The following is a 20,470-nucleotide window of genomic DNA, read 5'->3' on the forward strand; positions in this document are numbered from 1 at the left end:
TAAGGCTTCTGTTGATTCCAGGCACAACCTCTCTGACTTGTAGAAGCTTCTGTGCAGTACTTTTGTTTTTTTTTTTCAATTGATCCTGTGTGCTGGGTATCCAAAGCATAGTCTGCCAGACCCGACTTGCCATAGCGAAATTGTCGGATATATTTTTTGTGTTCCCTGTTCATGTCATCGAGCTTACTACGGACGGACAGGAAGAACTGTGGACATCTGCCTCGCTGAGGCAAACAATACAACAAATAATACAGAAGACTACAACAAAACTATCACCATACATTAAAGGCACATCTGAAAATATATCTATATTGCTTAACAAACACCAACTGCGCACAGTATTTAAAACTTTATGTGAAATTGGCAACTCTCATCCGTTCACCAGGACAGATTCAAATACGGTGCGCAATTGGTGTTTGTTAAGCAACCTAGATATCTTTTCAGATGTGCCTTTAATGTATGGGATTGTGATAGTTTTGTTGTAGTCTTCTGTGGTAGATAGTGAGGGGGGGAGGATTTCTGGGTCTTTTTTTCGCGGAATTCATCTCCCCGTTCATTCCGTGTATTAGTTTTACCTCCATCAGATACCTCCAAAAAAGGGAAAGTTAATTTATGGCCACCCTGTATCATTTGGTCTTTTTCATCAGGTATTTTTTAAATCTCACTGTGCAGTAGCGGATTAAGCCGGTTGGGAGCCTTTCGTGGTAAAATTTATGGGTCCTCTCAAAAGTGTTTATATATGTATATGCTATAAAGAGGACTAGGGCTTCGCTGTGACAAAAAATTAAACACATAATGTGTGATTTAATATTTTTATTTCAAAACCTTGCAATAAATTTTTCTTTATAAATAACATCAGGTATAAAATATATAAACATTTAAATTACATCAAAATAATAAAATATTTTTTTTAAAAAAAAAAGAAAGAAATATATTTAAGTGGGAGTAAAAGGCTAAATTTGTTCTTCTATTTTTTCCCTAGCAAATTCATCAATTATTTTCAAAGTATTACTGTTATTTAATACTTCTTGTTCCATATACAACATCGCTATAATGTTTAACCTTTATTCTGACATCGTACTTTTTAGGTAGTATTTTACCCTTTTTAAGATAGAAAAATCTTTCTCCAGATGAATTGGAAATAGGAATATTAAAAAAAAAAAATGTTTAAATAATTTCTACATTTGGAAAAGTTGACATTTCTCTTGCAGCCTAGTATACTTGTTTGGCAGTACTGAATTTTTTTTTTTTTTTTATCTTATTTTAAAAAATAGTAATGACTGTTCCAATTCATCATCAAAATGCGTAATATCTATACCGTTCTAATAGATGTCTTTTAATTTTCCAACATAGTTCTTTTTTTTTTTTTTCTCAAGTAGAGTCCCCAATGTTTTTCCCTCCAAGCTCGAGACCCTGGAGGCCGCCAGATCACTCCCACAAACGAGAGGCCTCAAAGGTCTATAGAAAATAAGTGCCATGCGTGGTTTGAGGAGTCAAGAGCAAAATAATCTGTTGATATTCTTTTTTGAAGAGCTTGATGTTTATTCCTTGGGGAATACATTATAGGGAAGGCTGCTCCACAAAACTCAGGTTGATAAAACGAAAGGTGAATTATAATACTAAGTTCGGTAAGTCAGCTATTTTAAAAGGATGTTGGGCAGCTGTTGCTCTTGTCACTGTAGGTTTATCAGAAACACGTTTAGCATTTGCTCATTGTGTTTCTCTGAAACACAAATGAGTTAATTGACCGTCATTGAGACAGTGCGTGAAGAGTCTTTGAAAGAGAGGGATCGTCAGTCAACCCAACTTCCCTCTTCTGAACAACATTTAAAATTTTAGAAGGAATTCAGGCACACAAATGTGAGAACAGCATTTTAAATCACATATTCTGTTTTCAAAGTCAGATTTAGCTGTAGTTTTGACGTAAGTGATATTTCATGCCATTTTTTTCTCTACACAAAGAGAGAATGAAAAGGTTAAAAACATTGTTATGAACTCTGGACATAATAATAATAATAATAATGGGTTACATCAAAATACACAACTTACTCTCCCATGTAGCCTTTAGATCCTGACATGAAAGAGGCCAGTTCCATCTCGCTGTAAGGTGGACCCATTTCCATCATTACTTTCTTGAATGAATAGAATTTGAGATTTTCCGAGTAAACATTGTATTGGTAAACCTGTCAACAGAGTTTCAGAAGTCAAATAACGAAGTAAGGATGATTTTATGTGAAAAACAATATTTACAGTTTCTGTTAGCATGACCAATAATGCAAAAGATTTATCTGTCTAGATACAAAGAACAAATTTACAAGGGTAAAGTGAGTTAGCTGATCTTATACGGAGGTAAAAGAGATTTTTTTAGCCTTTAAATATTTAGATTTTACAAACATCATACAAAACACAAACCTGCTGATGAACACACACATACACTGTAAGACATGGAAGTAATGTGTGTGTGTGTGTTGAAAAAAATATATATATTTACCTCGTCAGCCATGATGAAAAGGCCTTCTTCACAAGCAAATTTTATGATTTCCTCGATATCTTGTCTGGACAGCACGAATCCTACAGAAGTAAAAATGTTCCTGCTGAACAGATGAGCTTTGAAAAATTCCAATATTATAGAATGAATAGAATTTGAGATTTTCCGAGTAAGCATTGTATTGGTAAACCTGTCAACAGAGTATCAGAAGTCAAATAACGAAGGATGATTTTATGTGAAAAACAGTATTTACAGTTTCTGTTAGCATGACCAATAATGCAAAATATTTATCTTCAGTAACCAACTTAAGTAATGATTTCCAGTCGAAACACGAGCATTGTCATCAGACAAATAATAAGTACAATACAAAAATATTGTGGTATTGAACAGAAGGTTTTTGCTCTCTTATGTCTCTGATAAGAACCAACAGTTCGAAACAACTGTCAGAACAATGAAACCCATAAATGCACTAATAAAAGGCGACTGCGTAGTCTCAATGAGTAGTGTAAGTCAAAGAACTCCTATGCCGAAGGTTTACTCTCATAACCTCTTTGGTAACATTCGAAACTTTTATGTTTCATTCATTTGCCTTGAAAAAGAGGACGGAGGTCTAATATCCTCGTTCTGAATAATAAGTACTTTCGACTGCTACTCACTTCCTTTTCAGTAACACTCTCATTGATTGGAAGAAATGCATTTAATTTATTAATGAAATGCGTTACCAAATGATACTTTCCTTAAAAAAAAAATAATAATAAACTACGAATTTTATATAATGACCAGGAGTAAAATGTGTCGAGGATAATCGTAAACGTGTTTTCAAATTTCATTAAGTAAACTTAATTTTGAACACTTCTAAGTCAATAAGAGACAATTGCAAAATATTTTATAGAAACTCGCAGATTGATATATTACTAAGTATGCTGTGCTATATTCAAGTTACTGGACGTGACTATGACAATAATAATATACAAAAATGTTTCAAAAAAAAAAACAAAAACTGACGCCTTAATTATATCGGTTCGGTAAGAAAACAAGAATAGAATTGTTAAATATAATTCTGTTGACAAACACAAAAGTAACATACTGATAAAAGGCGTAATCCTTGGACAGTAAGGACTACTTAAATTTCTGAAAAGTATATGGCTTCATATCGGCAATTACCCACAAGTAGAATACCTACAGAATCTTAAATATAAAGACAAATTTTCCTCCTTAGGCCTTGTTTATGTAAATAAATTACACGAAACTTCCATCTCAAGAATATGGAAAGTATGATTGGCAGCAGGAATATGTAAGTTTTTTTTTTCTCTTTTTTTAAAGAGCATTTGAGATAGCTTCATCTATAACAGCGTTTTTCAAACGACCCACCAATGCGCTGCGAGCAGCATTCTCTTAAAATATAAAGTAGAATGGAAAATCGGGTGGAACTCACAGATTTTCTAGCTTTAAAACACTTTGATTTGATTTTGTACAAGTGTTCAAATCAAACTCTAAAATACAAATGGACGCTACGCTTACGAAAATATTGTTTACACTCACTAACGACCAACAGGTGTGTGTGTGTGTGTGTGTGTGTGTGTGTGTGTGTGTGTGTGTGTGTGTGTGTGTGTGTGTGTGTGTGTGTGTGTGTGTGTGTGTGTGTGTGTGTGTGTGTGTGTGTGTGTGTGTGTGTGTGTGTGTGTGTGTGTGTGTGTGTGTGTGTGTGTTGGGCGGGAGGGAGGGAAGGACTTGTGAAGTTTGCCTTCACTAGAAACCTCTTGCAGAATAAGTATGGAAGAAAAATTCCATTTAGCTGTAAGACGGTTGTCGGTTACGAATACGACTGCGTATTTCGGAAAGAACGTTATCGATTACATTTTTCAGTTTACAATTGTAACATTTTAATAAAGTACTAAAAATCGCCCTCAAAATGGATCGTTTTGTTATTAGAAAAAAAAAATAAATAAATAAAGACATGAGCGTAATCTTCTTCGTCAGCTTTCCAGATTGGAATGAACTTTTGAACTAGCAAGCACACCCGTCTGATTAAAATGAAATATTTCCCCAATTCTGTTTTTGCATTGTTTGATTTTTTTTCCTATGTTGTATTTAAATATTAGTAAAATCATATGTGATATTTTCTTTGTCCGGTACATGCACACATGCGCGGGTGCGACACAAGCGCGTGTGTCGCACCCGCGCATGTGTGCATGTACCGGGTCGCAATGAATAATGTACAATATTTATTTCTTTTTGTGAGTTCCAGTCAAAAACGTTTTGAAAAACACTTTATAAAATCTCACGTTTTCTGACTATGGCTGTCACATTGTTGTACGCGTGCGAGAAACCCATTTCGTATTGACTTCAAACAGATTGCATCAGTCTATGTTGATCACGCTCTGTTGAGGACGCTAATTAAACTTATTAGTAAATAATTATGTCGTTCTTAAAAGAAAGAAAACTTTCAGTGAATTATAAAAATTATGCACTTTAATTGACGGAGACAATCTGTGAAATAATAGAGCAATACAACAGTGGTCTGCACAATAGGCAACAGTTAAAGCGCGCCTCTGTTACGGTTGTCATTTGGCTTTATCTCATCCACCGAAGAATCTACGTCTACTCTATGCAGAACAATTCATTAATTAACCAAAATTTGTTTAATAAGTAGAAACTAAACTTTGTAATAGTAGATAGTTTTCATTTATGTTGTGTATCAGCATCTTGCTTATTGGAGGTCTGAAGTGGTATGAAGACCATGTTTGTCCTCCAGAGCAAGGTTAGGATTACTATACTGAAATGCGATATAGCCATGAAATTCATTTCGGTTGCTGAGCAGTTTAAATCAGAAATTAAATAATTTAATTTTGATTAAGACGTCAATCAAGTTCAACTTGCCACTTGGGTTTCCTGGATTAATTACAACGAGCACTCGCGGCTCGCAGTAAGGTCTCGCTTCTTCCAGGGCGCGGCGTAGTTCATTCACATCAAGGCACCACTCGTTTTCTTCGTCCAGATAGTAGCTTATCTAACAATAAATAAGTAAATGAAAGAAAAAAAAAAAAAACACCATTACTTATTTCAGTTCGAGGAAAAATATATAAATGAAATTGTTTCATTTAGTCAAACACGTGCAAAAATCACCCCCCCCTCTCTCTCTGTTTCCGATGCAATATAAAAACAGCGTTTCGTTTAATCTGAATTTTCACCACTGATCGACGACAACGTTTGATTGAATTACTGCTTCAAAACGCATTACTTCTGACGAACCAACTCTACCCTACGTACTTGAATGAGTTCAAGGACATAAAATGACTGAGTGGTTGCGATCAAAATTAAAATTTTACGCTCATTCTTAAAATAGAGTTAAATATGAAATTTTCCTTCTTCAGTTGTTTCACACAGAGAAATAGTTCATATTTGTATTACTAATTCCAAGAATATGCTGATTCATTCATACAAGATAATAACTGCACCACCTTTCACAGGACTGAAATAGGAAAACAGAATAAAACTAACTGTAATTTGGCTTGATCTCATTCACCCAGAAGAATCTTCGTCTACAAATTCTGGACTTATTTTGGACTCTTTAGCAGTAAATTTATCGTTTCCCGGAAGGAGAACATCTGATTTCTTAGACATGACATTTGAAATATTATAAATAATCCAGGAAAATTAAATAAAATAAAAAAAGCGGATTATGTAAAACTAACAGTGCATCTAGAATAAAAGGGCAACGCTCCCACTAGCGTCTACCCGTACATAATAGTAAAAAGTAGTGACCGTCAAGGAACATTTAAAGAACATTATTTTCTAAATATAACTTTTTTTTTTTTGTATCTTTGCCAAAATATCTAAACGCAATCCTCTCTCTCTCTCTCTCTCTCACACACACACACGTTATAAATAGTCTTCATTTCATTCAGAATTCATGCTTCGTTTCTGTTTCAAACATGCGACATCTTTACCATCTGATTTGAAAGTGAACTGACTGCACTGCCTGTCTTAGGTACTTGTTTGGTTAGTAAATGTGAAATCTTAAAGCAATACTATATATCATTTAATCTAATCAAATGCTTATAAAATGTTTTATTATAAATATCGATCGTTGACTTTCTGAAATTTAACTGTTGTGGAGTTCGCTGTGACCTCAAACACTTACATTCGTTAATTAATGATTTAGATTTCCATAAATATGTAATATATCCTACTGTGCTGAGCTTTGGGTGATTAAAAAAAAGTAGTTTCGGGAGTGCTTGTTTTTTCGTATAAATTACGCTTGCAACGTTTTCCACTATTCTAAAAAAGTTTATGGCCTGCGAACGAATGCGAACCACCGCATAACATTTGTAAAGTACACAGTCAACATACCATGCAGAAATCTATTTTGAAGAGGATTAATTTCCTAACTCATCTTCATTCTCAGTGCCGACAATGAAGCTTTTACGGCTTCATTCTCGCCATTTTTTAATTAGAAACTTAATTTCTTAAAATAAATTTCAGTTCAAGAAAAAACCATCTCTTACCTGGTGCATGCCGTACTCCGTTACTGTGGAAGAGAAAAGAGGATACTGCGGAATCGGAATCATCACTCCAGGTGGTTTGTTACTGGTAGAGTAGTTCAAAAGGTACAGGACTGACTGAATAACAAAGTAGCCACATATTAGTTTTCAAATTCGATTAAATAATTAGTGATTTTTAAAATTAATGTATTAAAAAGAGATTTTTAAAATTTTAAATTTATTAAAAAGAGAATTAGCTGACAAAAGTTGAAAACAAATGTCTCAAGCAGGAGAGGAGAAATTGTATCTGTGAGGATGAGTGCATGATCATTTTGAGGGAAGCTCCATAGCATCATTTTCAGATGAAGATAACTGAAAATCATTTGGGATGCCAACATGTCATCCTCACCAAAACGAAAACAAGATAATGACGTCAATGTGTCGTAATATTCTTTTCACAGAAGTCTTATTTCTATTTTCTCTCAAACATTCCTTTTTTTCCCTTTTCCCGTTCACTCATACTTCATTTTTTTAGGATTGTGTTGAGTGGCATTTTATCCAGGCATTCATCCCATTTATTTCTTTATTATCTATTTTGTGGCTGATTCTTGTTATGGAATGTCTGCATTTCTTTTCTTGTTCAGTTTAGCGTATCCCGCTGTTCCCCCCCCCCCCCCCCAAAAAAAATAAAAATAATATTTTCTGTTGCTGTTATTCTTTGTTGGTAAATTATTTCATTGTCATGCTTCACTTCGTTATAAAACAACGTATTACGATAAAACATTAAATATTCCTAATTATATTGCTTTGTATTAAATTAGGTTTAAAATATCATAAATCATTGCAATAATGTTTGTAATTCATTAATTTTAAAATTTTGATCTATTTATTCAACGTAACTAATATTAAAGGTAATTAAAAGTATTAATTTCTTTTATTGGTTATTATTTAAAATCTTTTGATTCTTACTGGCTTCCTACTTTTAAATGCTACGAGGCGAACTATATTTCATCAATATCTGCAATTAGTACTTGATTGTCTGCATAAAGTAACTTATGTATTCGGTAATTTCGTTTTAACTGTATTAAGTTTTTTATTTTATTTTAATGTGGCTTCCACTCACGAAATGTTTTTATAAACCTATAGTACATTCGTACTGTGGGGACTTAGATTATTTTTTTTTCAATTTTTATTAATTCTTTTATATTTTATATTATTAATTTTTACATAGCAGGAAATCCCGCTCTACAGAATAACCATGATGAAATATTTTTCAAGCCCCTTCTGGCCTCCAATACTCAGAACGGTGGGCGGCGATGAAATTCATCTTCCACTTAAAGACAGTTACAAATATTCATGCCCACAGCGGGATTCGAACCGTCAGTCATTCCAATATTCTAAGTTCTAATTTCTCTTTTAATCTTTGCATTCTTTCTTTTATAGTTTAACATTTTGTTGTATCAGTTGATAACCATTTTCTGTGTGTTTCTTTTCCTTTAATAGTTTTTCCTGTATGTTTGTTCGATTTCTTCTATCTATTTTTGTAATAAATTCTCTTTTTTTATTTGACAGACCTCTCTAATGCTGCTTTCTTTTGCAACAATATTATTTTAAATATACAATCTTTATTAATCTGTATTTATTTATCTTCAACCATTTTAGAAATACCAATACATTTCCAATAACAGAAGTATTACGTCTCTTTAAACTCCAACATATTATTTTTGTATTTCTTAATTATGTAATCAATAATAGTTTTCAAGCCTCCTGTTTCCCAAGGGTCTTTATGTACATTTTTATATCTATAAAAATAATTTGCTATTTTAATGTTATTTTCAAGGAGCAAATTTAGAGTATACTTGGAGACTAGTCTTGAGAGACGTATGCCTACTTTAAAATTGATTGCTGCTGATGTTTTCAGTATTTTGAAAATTAACCGAAAAGATAATAACAGAAATCAGAGCCTGTGAAAGATTTTGCTACGAAATTTCTGAAAAACGAGTTGCCATTTTCTCATAAAAGAAATTACCCCTTCATAACGTCGCATTGGACGTAATTGGTGAATTGGGTGAATATCACTAACACTCAGAGGAAGCCAGTTTTGGTGGAGCACCGATGTACTGTATAAAAAGCCAAAGATATATGGACATATCAGAATGCACCAAAGCATTGTCTATCGAAATGAGATGCGAATCCATATAAATCATTATAACATAGTCAGAAACCGTAATTATGATAAATGACTTCAGAACAACTTTACCAAAGACGATTTTATATGGCAAATTCTGCTGCTAATGATTTCTATAAAACAAAGATGATGTTGCTGTTTCGAGTTATCAAGATTTTACCTATTGCGTTTAGATCAGTGAATCCTTATAGAAATACAGTGTGTAATATAAAGAGCCTAATTAGAAATTATAGTCGAACATGATTATCAGCATAGCAATAATTATGTTTTAACATATATCAGCTTTACATAAAACATTCGCAGTTTTACAAAAAAGGTGTTTTATCCTTATTTTAATTTATTTTTGAGTCAGTTTTATAACTGAAAGCATTAAAATATATTTATTACACAGCCTTTTCCATTCGTGCAATATTCTAGACTTTTTAAAGCGCATATACAGCGCATGTATTTGTTTTTATACCCTACAAGTACCATCGTATATCGTATTTCTAGTTTCAGATTGAATTCCATGCAAGTCTGTAACCATAAGTGTTAGTGATATGAAAAATATGGGGGTGACATCGAACCTCTGAACCTCTTGGTGAAAAGAGACAGTTAAATGTTTTTAAGATGGGGTTGCAACAGCAGTACGAGAGAGAAAAACGGATGATGAGGAAATATCTTTTATTCCCATGAGAAATGCCTTTTATTCCCATGAGAATAAAATGATTACTTTTATTATTATTAAAAAAAAAAAGTCGAATTTCCCCCTCGTAACTGAAAGGGTGGGAGCTAGTGTAGCCAGAAGCGCTAAGTACAATTTAAGTACAATAATACATAAGTACAATTGAATAACGCATAAGTACAATTTAGTCCCTTTCTCTTCTCAAAAAAGACTTCATTGTGTCCACTTAGAGCATTTATTTATTGTCAGCGCGGTTAGTCCAGTGGCTTTGCGCTTCGCAACCATATGCCTGGGGAAGGAGTGTCCTGGGTTCGATTTCCGACGTGAGGAGCTTAACGATCTTCCTCAGCCATAGCCAAGTTAGCCGGTCTTGGGTGTGCACAGCCTGGTTCCCCCCCCCCCCCCTAGTTTATCTGGGGTTTTTCATTCCGCAAGCAGGCAAACTGGCCCCGTGAACGCACACAGATCTACAGCCATAAATACTTAACCTCCCCTGAGGGGGATCAACTCGCCCCAATAGTGACGGGGAAGAAAAGGGAGGAAACTCCATATGAATAAACAAAAAATTAATTTGTTCAATCTGAGTTCTCCTTCCCCTTCCCATTTTTTTCGATGTCACTGACATATTCCTCATATCACTAACACTCGGATCTGGATAATCCATCAGAATGATGGATAATGCCACTGATTATGGTTACAGACTTGCATGGAATTCCTCTGAAACTAGAAATACGATATAGGATGTATTTGTAGGGTCTAAAAAACAAATATTGCGCTTTAAAAACCCTAGAATTTTTCATGAATGGAAAGGGTTGTACAATAAATATATTTTAATGCTTTTAGTTTCCAAAATATCCGCAGTTTTTAGTATGGAACTTAGAGCGTTTTGATTTTTCATTATGAAAAGTTGAAAAATGTTGATAATATTTTACGATTAAAATATAACGGTAATTTAATGAACGGATATAAAAAAAGTTTAGTACTGCGTTATCATACATACAAAAAGACTGTGTTTATGATCACATGATATCACACGAATCAGAAGGAGAATGATTCTGGAATATTTGTGTGAATTATGATCAAACACTTGACAGAGACGTTTAGCTGTCTTATTCCATCTCGAACATGTCGAGAATGATCTTGAAACGATGCAGATCATTTGAGCTAGGAAACTATTTTAGAATAATATCAAATAAACCTTGTTTCTTTGATAACACGTTTTCAAAGAAACTTAAAAGCAAAAATAAAATAAAAAAAAAAAGTTCGACTCACCCTGACAGCATCCGTGGCACCGCTAGAGAGAAATATGTCTTGATAGTTGGAAGGGACACCATCCCGCTCTTGAATAAAGGAGGCGACCTGCCTTCTGATTACTTCCATCCCTGCACTGTCGCTGTACGCACCTGAAAATCAGGATCAGCACATTAAAAGAAAGTCGTGAAGGAAAAATCAACATGAGAGAGGAGAGTGAGAAAAAAAAAAATGTATATATAGTACTGTGTTATCAGTACTATATAAAAGTAACACGATTTTACCAACCTCTTGTCAAAAAAACATTTTAACAAGAGAAGGTAGGTGGCGACATGAGATTGGCATTGCTTGTATATTTTTTTTAAGTAATTCAAGTATATCACAAGGGATTTGTTCAAAAAGTGAATCCCTTATGATATCATATCACTAGGAATTTGAAAATAGTCACATTCAGTATGTGCGGCAATTAGTGCATGCAAACATTTACAATCGTTAATTACATAAGTTCAACAAATTAACTTTGTAGCATTCCGGGATCTCTAACTAAATTTGCATTAATGAAACTCTCTAACGATGGCTTATATTTTTCTAACCAAAAGCATCTTTTCTAAGAAGGGTATATCAAGAGAGCTTCTGCGATGAATTATAATTAGAAGTGATTCATATTTGTAAGGTGGTGTCACAGCATAACTTTTAAAATCTGTCAAACATTCACTTCTATAATTCATTTCAATAGATAATAAAAATTAATAAATTCAGTAACGCTTTCTCATTCCCTGAAGGGAATAGAGGCAAACATTTAGTTTGAAGTTTTTGGAAATCGCTTTGCGGCCGCTTTCCATCGCTAAATAAGTTTGAGTGTATTCCATCATCGTAATGAATAAAAAGCGACACTCCTAATGTTAGAATTGAAAATGGATTTTTATGGATTAAAACCCTTATTTACTTGAATCAGAGAGGACTTTTTAAAAGTCATTAGATTTACTCTGAAAAAGTGATAGTGCATTTGTCAGAGATACATCTTCAAGGCCCACCTTTCCTAATTGGATTGTGGGGGCAACAGCTACAAGAGGAACTTCCAATGGTCACAATCCTCGGCCACCAAACTCAGGTGTTCTGGTGGGATTCCCAAACGTGTCCACCCAAGGTTTTGGATATAATCTATCCAGCGAGTCCTTGGCCTTCCATGTGGCCTCCCACCCTCTGGCTTGGCAAAGAGGGCTTGCTGAGGGAGCCTCTCTTGTGGCATTCTGACCAGGTGCCCCGTAGCAACGTAACTGTGATCTCTCAACACGGAGAAGCAGCGGTTGAGTATTGAGGGTTTCTCGAATTGCAGAGCTACTAACTCTGCCGAGTCTTGTCAGCCCAGCAACTCCTCGAAGGAACCTCATTTCAGCCGCTTGGATTCGTGTCAGCATTCTTTCGGTCATTACCCAACTCTCATGACCATAGGTGAGGATGGGGACATAGACTGTATTTAAGACAGCCAGCTTTGCCTTCTGGATTAACTCCCGCTTCAATATTACCAAACGGCCAAGCTCCCGCAATATTGAGCTTGCTAAGCCAATTCGAGTATCTAGCTCTACGTCCCATTTTCCATCATTCGTGAATATGGACCCAAGGTATGTAACCTTCTCCACCTGCCTCATTGGGACTCCACTTACATGTAGAGTACACCGGGATGGTTGTCTTGAGAAAACAAATGTTTCAGTTTTGGGCACACTGATCTTCATTCCAGCGTCTGCACAAACAGCTACAAACCTATCTGGGGTCCGATGGAGGTCATCTATGGAAGAGCTAAGCAGAACTAGGTCATCTGCAAAAAGCAGACATCCAACTACATCTTCCAATTCTGACACACTCACTGCCTTGGCTGTGCCTATCAATCCAGTCCATAAATATTATGAAAAGGAGGGGTGACATAACACACTCTTGGCAGAGGCCAACGGAGACTGTGAAAGGTTCAGACTTTGTGCTGTTTACCCTGACACAAAACTCTGGGCATTCATACAGGGACTTGATGGCAGCTAATAGTTGGCCATCTACTCCATACTCCTGTACTACTTGCCAAAGCTTATCCCGAAGAACCAGGTCATATGCCTACTCCAAGTCCACAAAACATGTGTAGGCATTCTTGGCATATTCCCTATATTTCTCAAAGACTTGCCTTAAAGTGAAGATTTGGTAGTTGTGCTTCTACCAGGACGAAAGCCACATTGTTCTTCCTGGAACTTTGACTCAACTATGCTCCTGCACAGTCTTTCCAAGCATTTAGCATACACTTTCCCGGGCAGGCTAAGCAGAGAGATGCCATGATAGTTACTGCATTCCTTCTGATCTCCATTCTTGAAGACTGGTATTATTATGCCTGTCTGCCATTGCTTTGGCTCTCGCCCAGATATCCAAGCAGCCTGACACAATGAGTCAGCCAGAGAACACCGTCTCGATTTAAGGCTTTTAGCATTTCGTGCCGAATTTCATCATCGCCAGCAGCCTTGCCAGATTTTAGCAATTTTATTGCTAAATGGACCTCTTCATTGCGAGACTAATCATTGCCCCGATCTGCACCTCTTGGATATCCACAACTGCTGGGCCACCTGGGTTAAGAAGGCTCTCAAAGTATTCCCTCCATCTGTGGAGGATATCCTTCTCGGTTGTTAAAAGTGCATCATCAGAGGCCTTAATTGCCCTTGCTGTGCACGATTTCCTTCCTCGAAGGCGGCGGATGGTTTGCCAGAATACTTTGTTTGCATTTGCATAGGATGAATCTAATCTTTCTCCAAAGGATTTCCAAGCCTTCTGCTTTGCTGTCTTTACTGCCTCAACAGCAGCAACAACAACTTTCGTGCCTCAGCATACCGCAAAACGCATCTCAGGTGACCTGACCCTAAGCCATATTAGGTAGGACTCCTTTTTTGCCCGGACAGTTTTGTGGACTGCTTGGTTCCACCAAGGTGTCCTTTTCTCACTGCCCGTTGCCATGCCGAGCCGCTTTCTGCCACATGAGAATGCAGAGGCAGTGACAGCTTCCACTCCTCCTCAACATCTGCAGTATGCTTGGGAATCTCTTTGAACTTGGAGGAAATGTCATCTGCAAAATTCTTCCTCACAGCCTCATTTTCCAATGCCTCCCATTTCACGCGGTATAGCTGCTTAGGCATACCAGCGTTGATGGTAGCATCTGGTTTCTGAAGCCGTAGAGTGCACACAACAAGGTGGTGGTGGTGGTGGTCAGTTGAGAGTTCTTCCTCTCTTCTCACACGAACGTCCAACACTGAGGAAAAAAGTCTGTTGAGACTATAAAGAAGTCAATCAGAGACCTTTGTTCTAGTGTAACCCCGTACCAGGTATACTTATCGACTTTTCGGTGCTGGAAGAAGGTATTCATTATGGACAAGAGCTGTTAGTACAGCAGAAGTCCAATAATTTCAACCCATTCGCGTTAAGGTCAGGGGCACCGTTCCTCCCAACCACACCCCTCCATGTCTGGTCATCTGTTCCAACATGTGCATTGAAGTCACCCATTAGCAGGACTGATTCCATGTCTTCCACCCTGTCAAAAGCAGCATCCACTTCCTCTAGGAAGGCAGAGTATTCTGACTCTAGATTAGGTGCGTAGACTTGCACCACAGCCAAATCATAGTTTTTCATCTGAAACCTTAACACGCATACCCGTCCCCCCAATGGGATCCACTCAGCAACACAGTCTGATAGCTGGGAGCTTGTGAATATTCCCACACCCGCCTGAGCAGACATTGTCGGGCTCACACCAGAGTAGTAGAGCTTCCACCCCTTATCCAGGTCGACAGTTCCAGAGCCTCTCCTCTTGGCCGAAGAAAGCCCGACTAAGTCTAGCCAGTAGCGCTTGGCTTCCTCGACCAGTTCCAACTCCTTCCCTGTCAGAGAGAAGATGTTCCAGTTGCCTAAAGCCATAGTCTGGTGCCGTTGTCGTTGCAATTTCCGTCCTTTTGCAGAACCATTTCTTTGCGCTGCCCCTAAACACTTCCCCAAACGGGTAGCGGGCCCATTGATGGAGTTTCCTCTAGCAGAGTGCTGAGGAGTGGTGTCTAAGGGAGACTGTAACATATTTTTCGAACGGGTCCCCTCTGCCTAAAACCCGATCGCGTCCCTTGGTAACCCGCGCGACGGACGATGCGGTATGAACATTTTTTGATGGCCTGATCATGTTACAGGGTTTGATAATGTCCTGTTAGCACAAGACGAAATGACACAGCAAAATAGGAAAGATTCCCCTCGAATACTCTAATAGCATTCGGGGGAAGGAGCAAGAAGCGAAGAAAGAAAGAAGCAAGGGAGGAAGAGAAGGGACCAGTCTACAGATAATATAACAGATGTATATTACATGAAGTAAGGCATGGTCCAGCATCAGGTACCTCGGGTTTGCCACGCCCGTACTCACTAAAGTGAGCCCCTGTCAGCAGATAATAATTTGAAAATAATAATGCTATTCCATAATTAATATAATTAGATTCATGGAAATTTTTTTACTTGGCTATGCTACTAATTATATATTTGGTTTAATCCTTTATCCTCCAAGTGTAAGCAAACAAAGTTTGCGCCTGAAGTACTTTCAGGACTGGGGCAACTCGTGACATAAGTAAAGGTGATATAAGTTCTCATCACTTGCCTTAGTATCTCATAATGCAAAGCACATCTCCTTGCGGACATGTATAATGCTATGCATTAAGGGAAGGGCCACTACCCAGACTGCTTTCGACCTGGACCGGTTTTGACCTTTATTGAGGTTTCATCAGTGGGAGCCAGACCCAGAGGTGGTGATACTAAGGTGGAAGTAATGGAGAAGTCATATTTACCTATTCGAGTTGCCAAAGGGTGTCACATCCTATTATTAAAATTCTCTGGATTAGAGATTATGGAATACTTAGGCAAGTGATGAGAACTTATACAAGCTTTACCACGAGTTGCTCCAGTCCTGAAAGTACTTCAGGCGCAAACTTTGTTTGCTTACACTTGGATAAAGGATTAAACCAAATATATAATTAGCAGCATAGCAAGTGAAAAAACTTTCATAAACTTATCTCTAATCCAGAGAATTTTAATAATAGGGTGTGACACCCTTTGGCAACTCGTATAGATAAATATGACTTCTCCGTAAATAAAAAAAGATCATGAAGGCAACTCATGAACACCCTTGGAGGGTAATGGAATGCAATGCTGTAGCCAATGAAGTTCTAACTGAGGCTCGGCCATTGCTGTTACCCTCCCGCCATGATCAGAGCTTTAATAGCTCAATAACACCTTATCCCTACACTGTCCTACAGATAACGGGGAAGATGAAAAGCATTCTTGCTTCGCCCCTTTAAGCCAGTCCTTATAAGAATAAAGGACTTTTAAAAAGTGGATTTAGTACTTTTGTGAGCAGATCTGCAGGGAAATGGTACAATTCGCCTGTCATCCATAATTACGAAACCAATTCCATGTGCAGTTTTTGAGGAGAGATTAGCATCATGAGCTATGCTGGTCCATAAGAATATCCGACAAAGGAAAATATATTTGATGGCTCATGTAACAATGAAAAACGCGTAACATTATCAAGCGAAAGTAAGCAACTGAATACGAAACGAAGTGAGCACCAAGGGTATCTTGTGATAATTAACGACTGCGGTTGGAATTTTGAAGTCAAACCACTACATTATCTAATTGAAAATTTTGTTTGTGTACTGAGCGTAAATTGTATTTATAACATCATTTCTTTCTATAGAAAAGCTGGTTTATTCCGAGATACATTTTGATCGTTGCTATCAACAGAGGGCAGTCTTAAAGTTATCTTTTATGTCATTGTACATCATAATCTTTTTATCTACAGATATTTCCAGCGTTCAGAAATTCTCTCCAAGTATTCACACGTAGTTTTTGGTTTACCTGATACCACTGCCTATGACTGGAAGTCCTGATAACTAATTCGTTCTTCAAGTGGACTCAAGTGAATGTCGCATCTGAGGAAGCCTGTTTTAAAACTGAGTGACGTTTCAGTATATCCATCCGCCTTGAACTGAATAAATACAACCAACATAGACGTGATTTTGGTCACAGATATGAAAAAAAAAAAAAGTGGAAATTTTGCTTCTTTAATCCTAGAAATCTGCATATATAATTTCGATTTTGCTTACTGAGACAAAATCTCTTGGTTCTGTTACGGACATTAAGCCAAAGGTAAAATAATTAACAGATCAATATATGAAAAAATAAATAAATCGTTCTTTAGCTGAAAATGATATTTTGTGATCTAAAAGTTGCCAGCATGGACTAATTTTTTAAATTTATTATATACTATGCTACTTGCCCAACTTAAGAAGCTGCTCACCTATACTGTGACCTCCACAGTTGTCTAGTAGTGTCTTTGCTCGTTTCTTGACATCATCAGGAAAGCGGTCATCCTTTAGCAGACACGGATTTAAGCAAAGCGACACGGTCTAGAATTTAAAGAATAATGCCAAATTAGTTTATTGTTAAAAATTATTTGTATTTACTTTATTCATGAGCTTATTTATTAGACTTGTGTCGGTTATTCATAGTGTTAAAGATATTTAATGGTTCATTCACAACAGTGAGTTAAAAAAAATGAATACTGCATTTTAATCTAATATTTCACCTAACAGTTGAAATAGTCAAGGATAAAAGATAATATGGTTAGAAAGTAATTTTAATAGAAACATCGATTATCAAACAAGGACTCCGTTGTTTTGCTTACGCCCTCTGGGCGAAAAACTGTAGTTTTTTTTTTTTTTTTTTTTTTTTTTTTTCACATCCATACTTGTTAGGTTATTATCGTACTGTAAAGCATAGGCAGATTCCCAAAATAATCTGCCACTTTTGAACCGTAGTCTACTGTAGTAAGAGCTCTTATCCATTTAACTTATATAAATATATATTTATAAATATAATTTATAAATAAATTTAAAAAATATTTATAAATTTTATAAATATTTATAAATATATATATATACTGTATATATATCTGGTGGAGAGTTCCTATTTCATTCCGTCAAATGGAATGAAATTTGAGGGAATGAAATAAGAAGCAGAGAAGTTGGTTTCAAGTTCTAAGCTGGACTGTAAATGGGTGTTGGTAAGCAATAGCTGTTGATTTTATGATTTTGGAGGAATGATAGTGATCAATTCAGCGGAGCGTTGTCCATGAAAGTATCAAGTATCTTCTGTAGAATAGACACAAGACCGAAACTGCATGTAGAGTGTCGAGCACATGGTTTTCTAATCGGCTTTATCCATATTGATTCATATCTGTATAATTCTGGTGTTCTCCTTTCCGTTTTCCTTCATATCCACCAGACTATACATAATATGAGAGTTTACGCTGTCCCTGTATCTTGTATCTTACTATAACCGCTTGGCCAACCAGGCCGTTAGTACCCACTCTCTAGCCAAAAGACTGCAGGTTCGAATCCCGCCGTGGACATGGATGTTTGTTACCACCTGTTGGCTTACGCTTGGACTCGCCGAACTTTTAGTTTTCTATATTTGGCATGAAACTCTTTGATAGATTTTCTATCTTTGAGTTTCTTATTTGGCTAAGAAACAACGTTGGATTCAATATCCACTTAATTTGAATAAATTTACTTCGCCAAAGTGAAGCCTATTGCCTCTTTATCTCAGTAATTTATTAGTGCACCTTTCGGCGACTCGTACAGTAAAGAAATAAGCTTTGTATTACTGTAACCTCAGTATTTACATCTAGCTCTACCTACTCATTGACGAGACCTCAAAAAAAGGCGAAACCGATCTGGGTAGTGACCTTCTCCCATAATGTATAACAGCATACATCTCCTAGGAGTTGTGTTTTACATTATGGGAAAATACTAAGGACAGTGATCGGATCTTACCCCACCTTTACTACTAGTTTCCCCAGCATGTACCACCTGTTGGCTTACGCCTGGACTCGTGGAACTTTTATAGTTTTCTATATTCGGCATGAAACACTTATATAGATTTTCTATCTTCAAAAAATCAGCTAACGCCTATTTGTTCCCGTATAGGGAGTAGGCGGGGCCGTTTACCCTATTTTCTATCTTTGAGTTTCTTATTCGGCTAAGAAACAATGTTGGATTCAATATCCACTTAATTTGAATGGATGTTTGTGTCTGTGAAAATACTAGTAGTGGGCGGTAGATGGCGTTAGTGTAGTTACGATCCGTTGTAGATGCTTCCCTCGATGAGTCTTTGGATTCCCTGGAGGTGTCACGTAATAATTATAACTGATAACTTCATCTTTTTGAGAACGGTTAAGGGAAGCTGGTTATAATATTTGTTTATAGGAAACTCGTAACTGGTGTCTAAACAATCACTTTTTTTTAATTTTTTTTTTTTTTAGGATTGTAGTCATTGGTGAAAATATTAAAAATGTATTCTTACTGAAAGTAATTTGAAGTCATTTGAGAAAGTATATCTTTAGTTCTGTGTGTTAATGTTTTTCATTATGCCATATATTTCGCAGGATGGTGGGGTGAAATAAAGTATGTTTAGATATGTGTGGATTTTCTGTAGATAGTATAGGGCAGAGAGAGACAGAGAGAGAGAGAGAGAGAGAGAGAGACCCATTTGAAAGTCTGGTGACTAACGTGTTTAAAAATAGTAAACAAGCTGTTGTGTACTGTTAAAAATGAAATTTGTTTAATGGATTTTTTTTTTAAAGTATGATGATAATAGAGATGGCCCTACATATGATTTTGCTAAATACTTTGTCGCAAACATTAGCACAATAGACAAGAGGATTCATGATTATGCTTTAAAAATTTGATTCATTTGAAATCGTTAACTGAAAAGCTGAAATGAAATGCATCCGACCTATTAGTAGGTTTTAATGTTGCTTCTTTATTCACAAATGAAAGCAAAAAAAAAAAAAAAGCACGTTATCTCGTGATTTGTATGATACAATAAAATTTACTTCCAGATCTAGGGAATGCAATGAGCTCTCCTCTTTCAATGTCGCTTTTTTTTTTTTTTTTTCATGGAAACTTTCAAAAAAAAAGTGCTAAGGTACTCCTCACAGAAACCTTCTCTTTGGCTGCACTACGTTCATGAGGCGTTCGCTACTTGGCTTCACAGCTGCGATGCGTTGGTGCATTCTTTAGCGTATACTTAAATAACCAAACCCTAGAATAAAATGTACTTTAGAAATTGAAAACAACAGTTGCTCCCATTTTAGATCTGTTAGTTACTTGACTTAGAAATGATTGTCTCTCTCTCTTATACAGAAAATCCACACATACTAACCTGAACACTATTCATGCCACCATCCTGAGCAAACAATATGACAATAAAAATATTAGCATACGGGGCCAGAAATATATTTGCTCAAATAGATATTATTCCGAAATATCTTTTAATATTTTCAC

General features: G+C 36.4%; 1 protein-coding gene across 2 annotated transcripts in view; it reads right to left on the bottom strand.

Annotated features, from left to right (window-relative positions):
• The window catches only part of LOC150106314 (alanine aminotransferase 2-like), a 51,094-nt gene that overhangs the window by 20,608 nt on the left and 10,016 nt on the right, over positions 1–20,470 (bottom strand). For both annotated transcript variants that reach the window (XM_090392352.1, XM_090392353.1), the window contains exons 3-8: positions 17,422–17,530; positions 11,097–11,227; positions 6,997–7,110; positions 5,369–5,498; positions 2,492–2,571; positions 2,050–2,183 (exon numbers count right to left, since the gene is read on the bottom strand). In XM_090392352.1, the coding sequence (XP_090248478.1) occupies positions 2,050–2,183; positions 2,492–2,571; positions 5,369–5,498; positions 6,997–7,110; positions 11,097–11,227; positions 17,422–17,530 (698 nt within the window). The remainder of the gene's footprint in view (positions 1–2,049; positions 2,184–2,491; positions 2,572–5,368; positions 5,499–6,996; positions 7,111–11,096; positions 11,228–17,421; positions 17,531–20,470) is intronic.

The sequence above is a fragment of the Typopeltis vanoorti genome, chromosome 5 (assembly GCF_054136105.1).
Source record: "Typopeltis vanoorti isolate ZY-2024b chromosome 5, IOZ_Tvanoo_1.0, whole genome shotgun sequence".
NCBI lineage: Eukaryota > Metazoa > Arthropoda > Arachnida > Uropygi > Thelyphonidae > Typopeltis > Typopeltis vanoorti.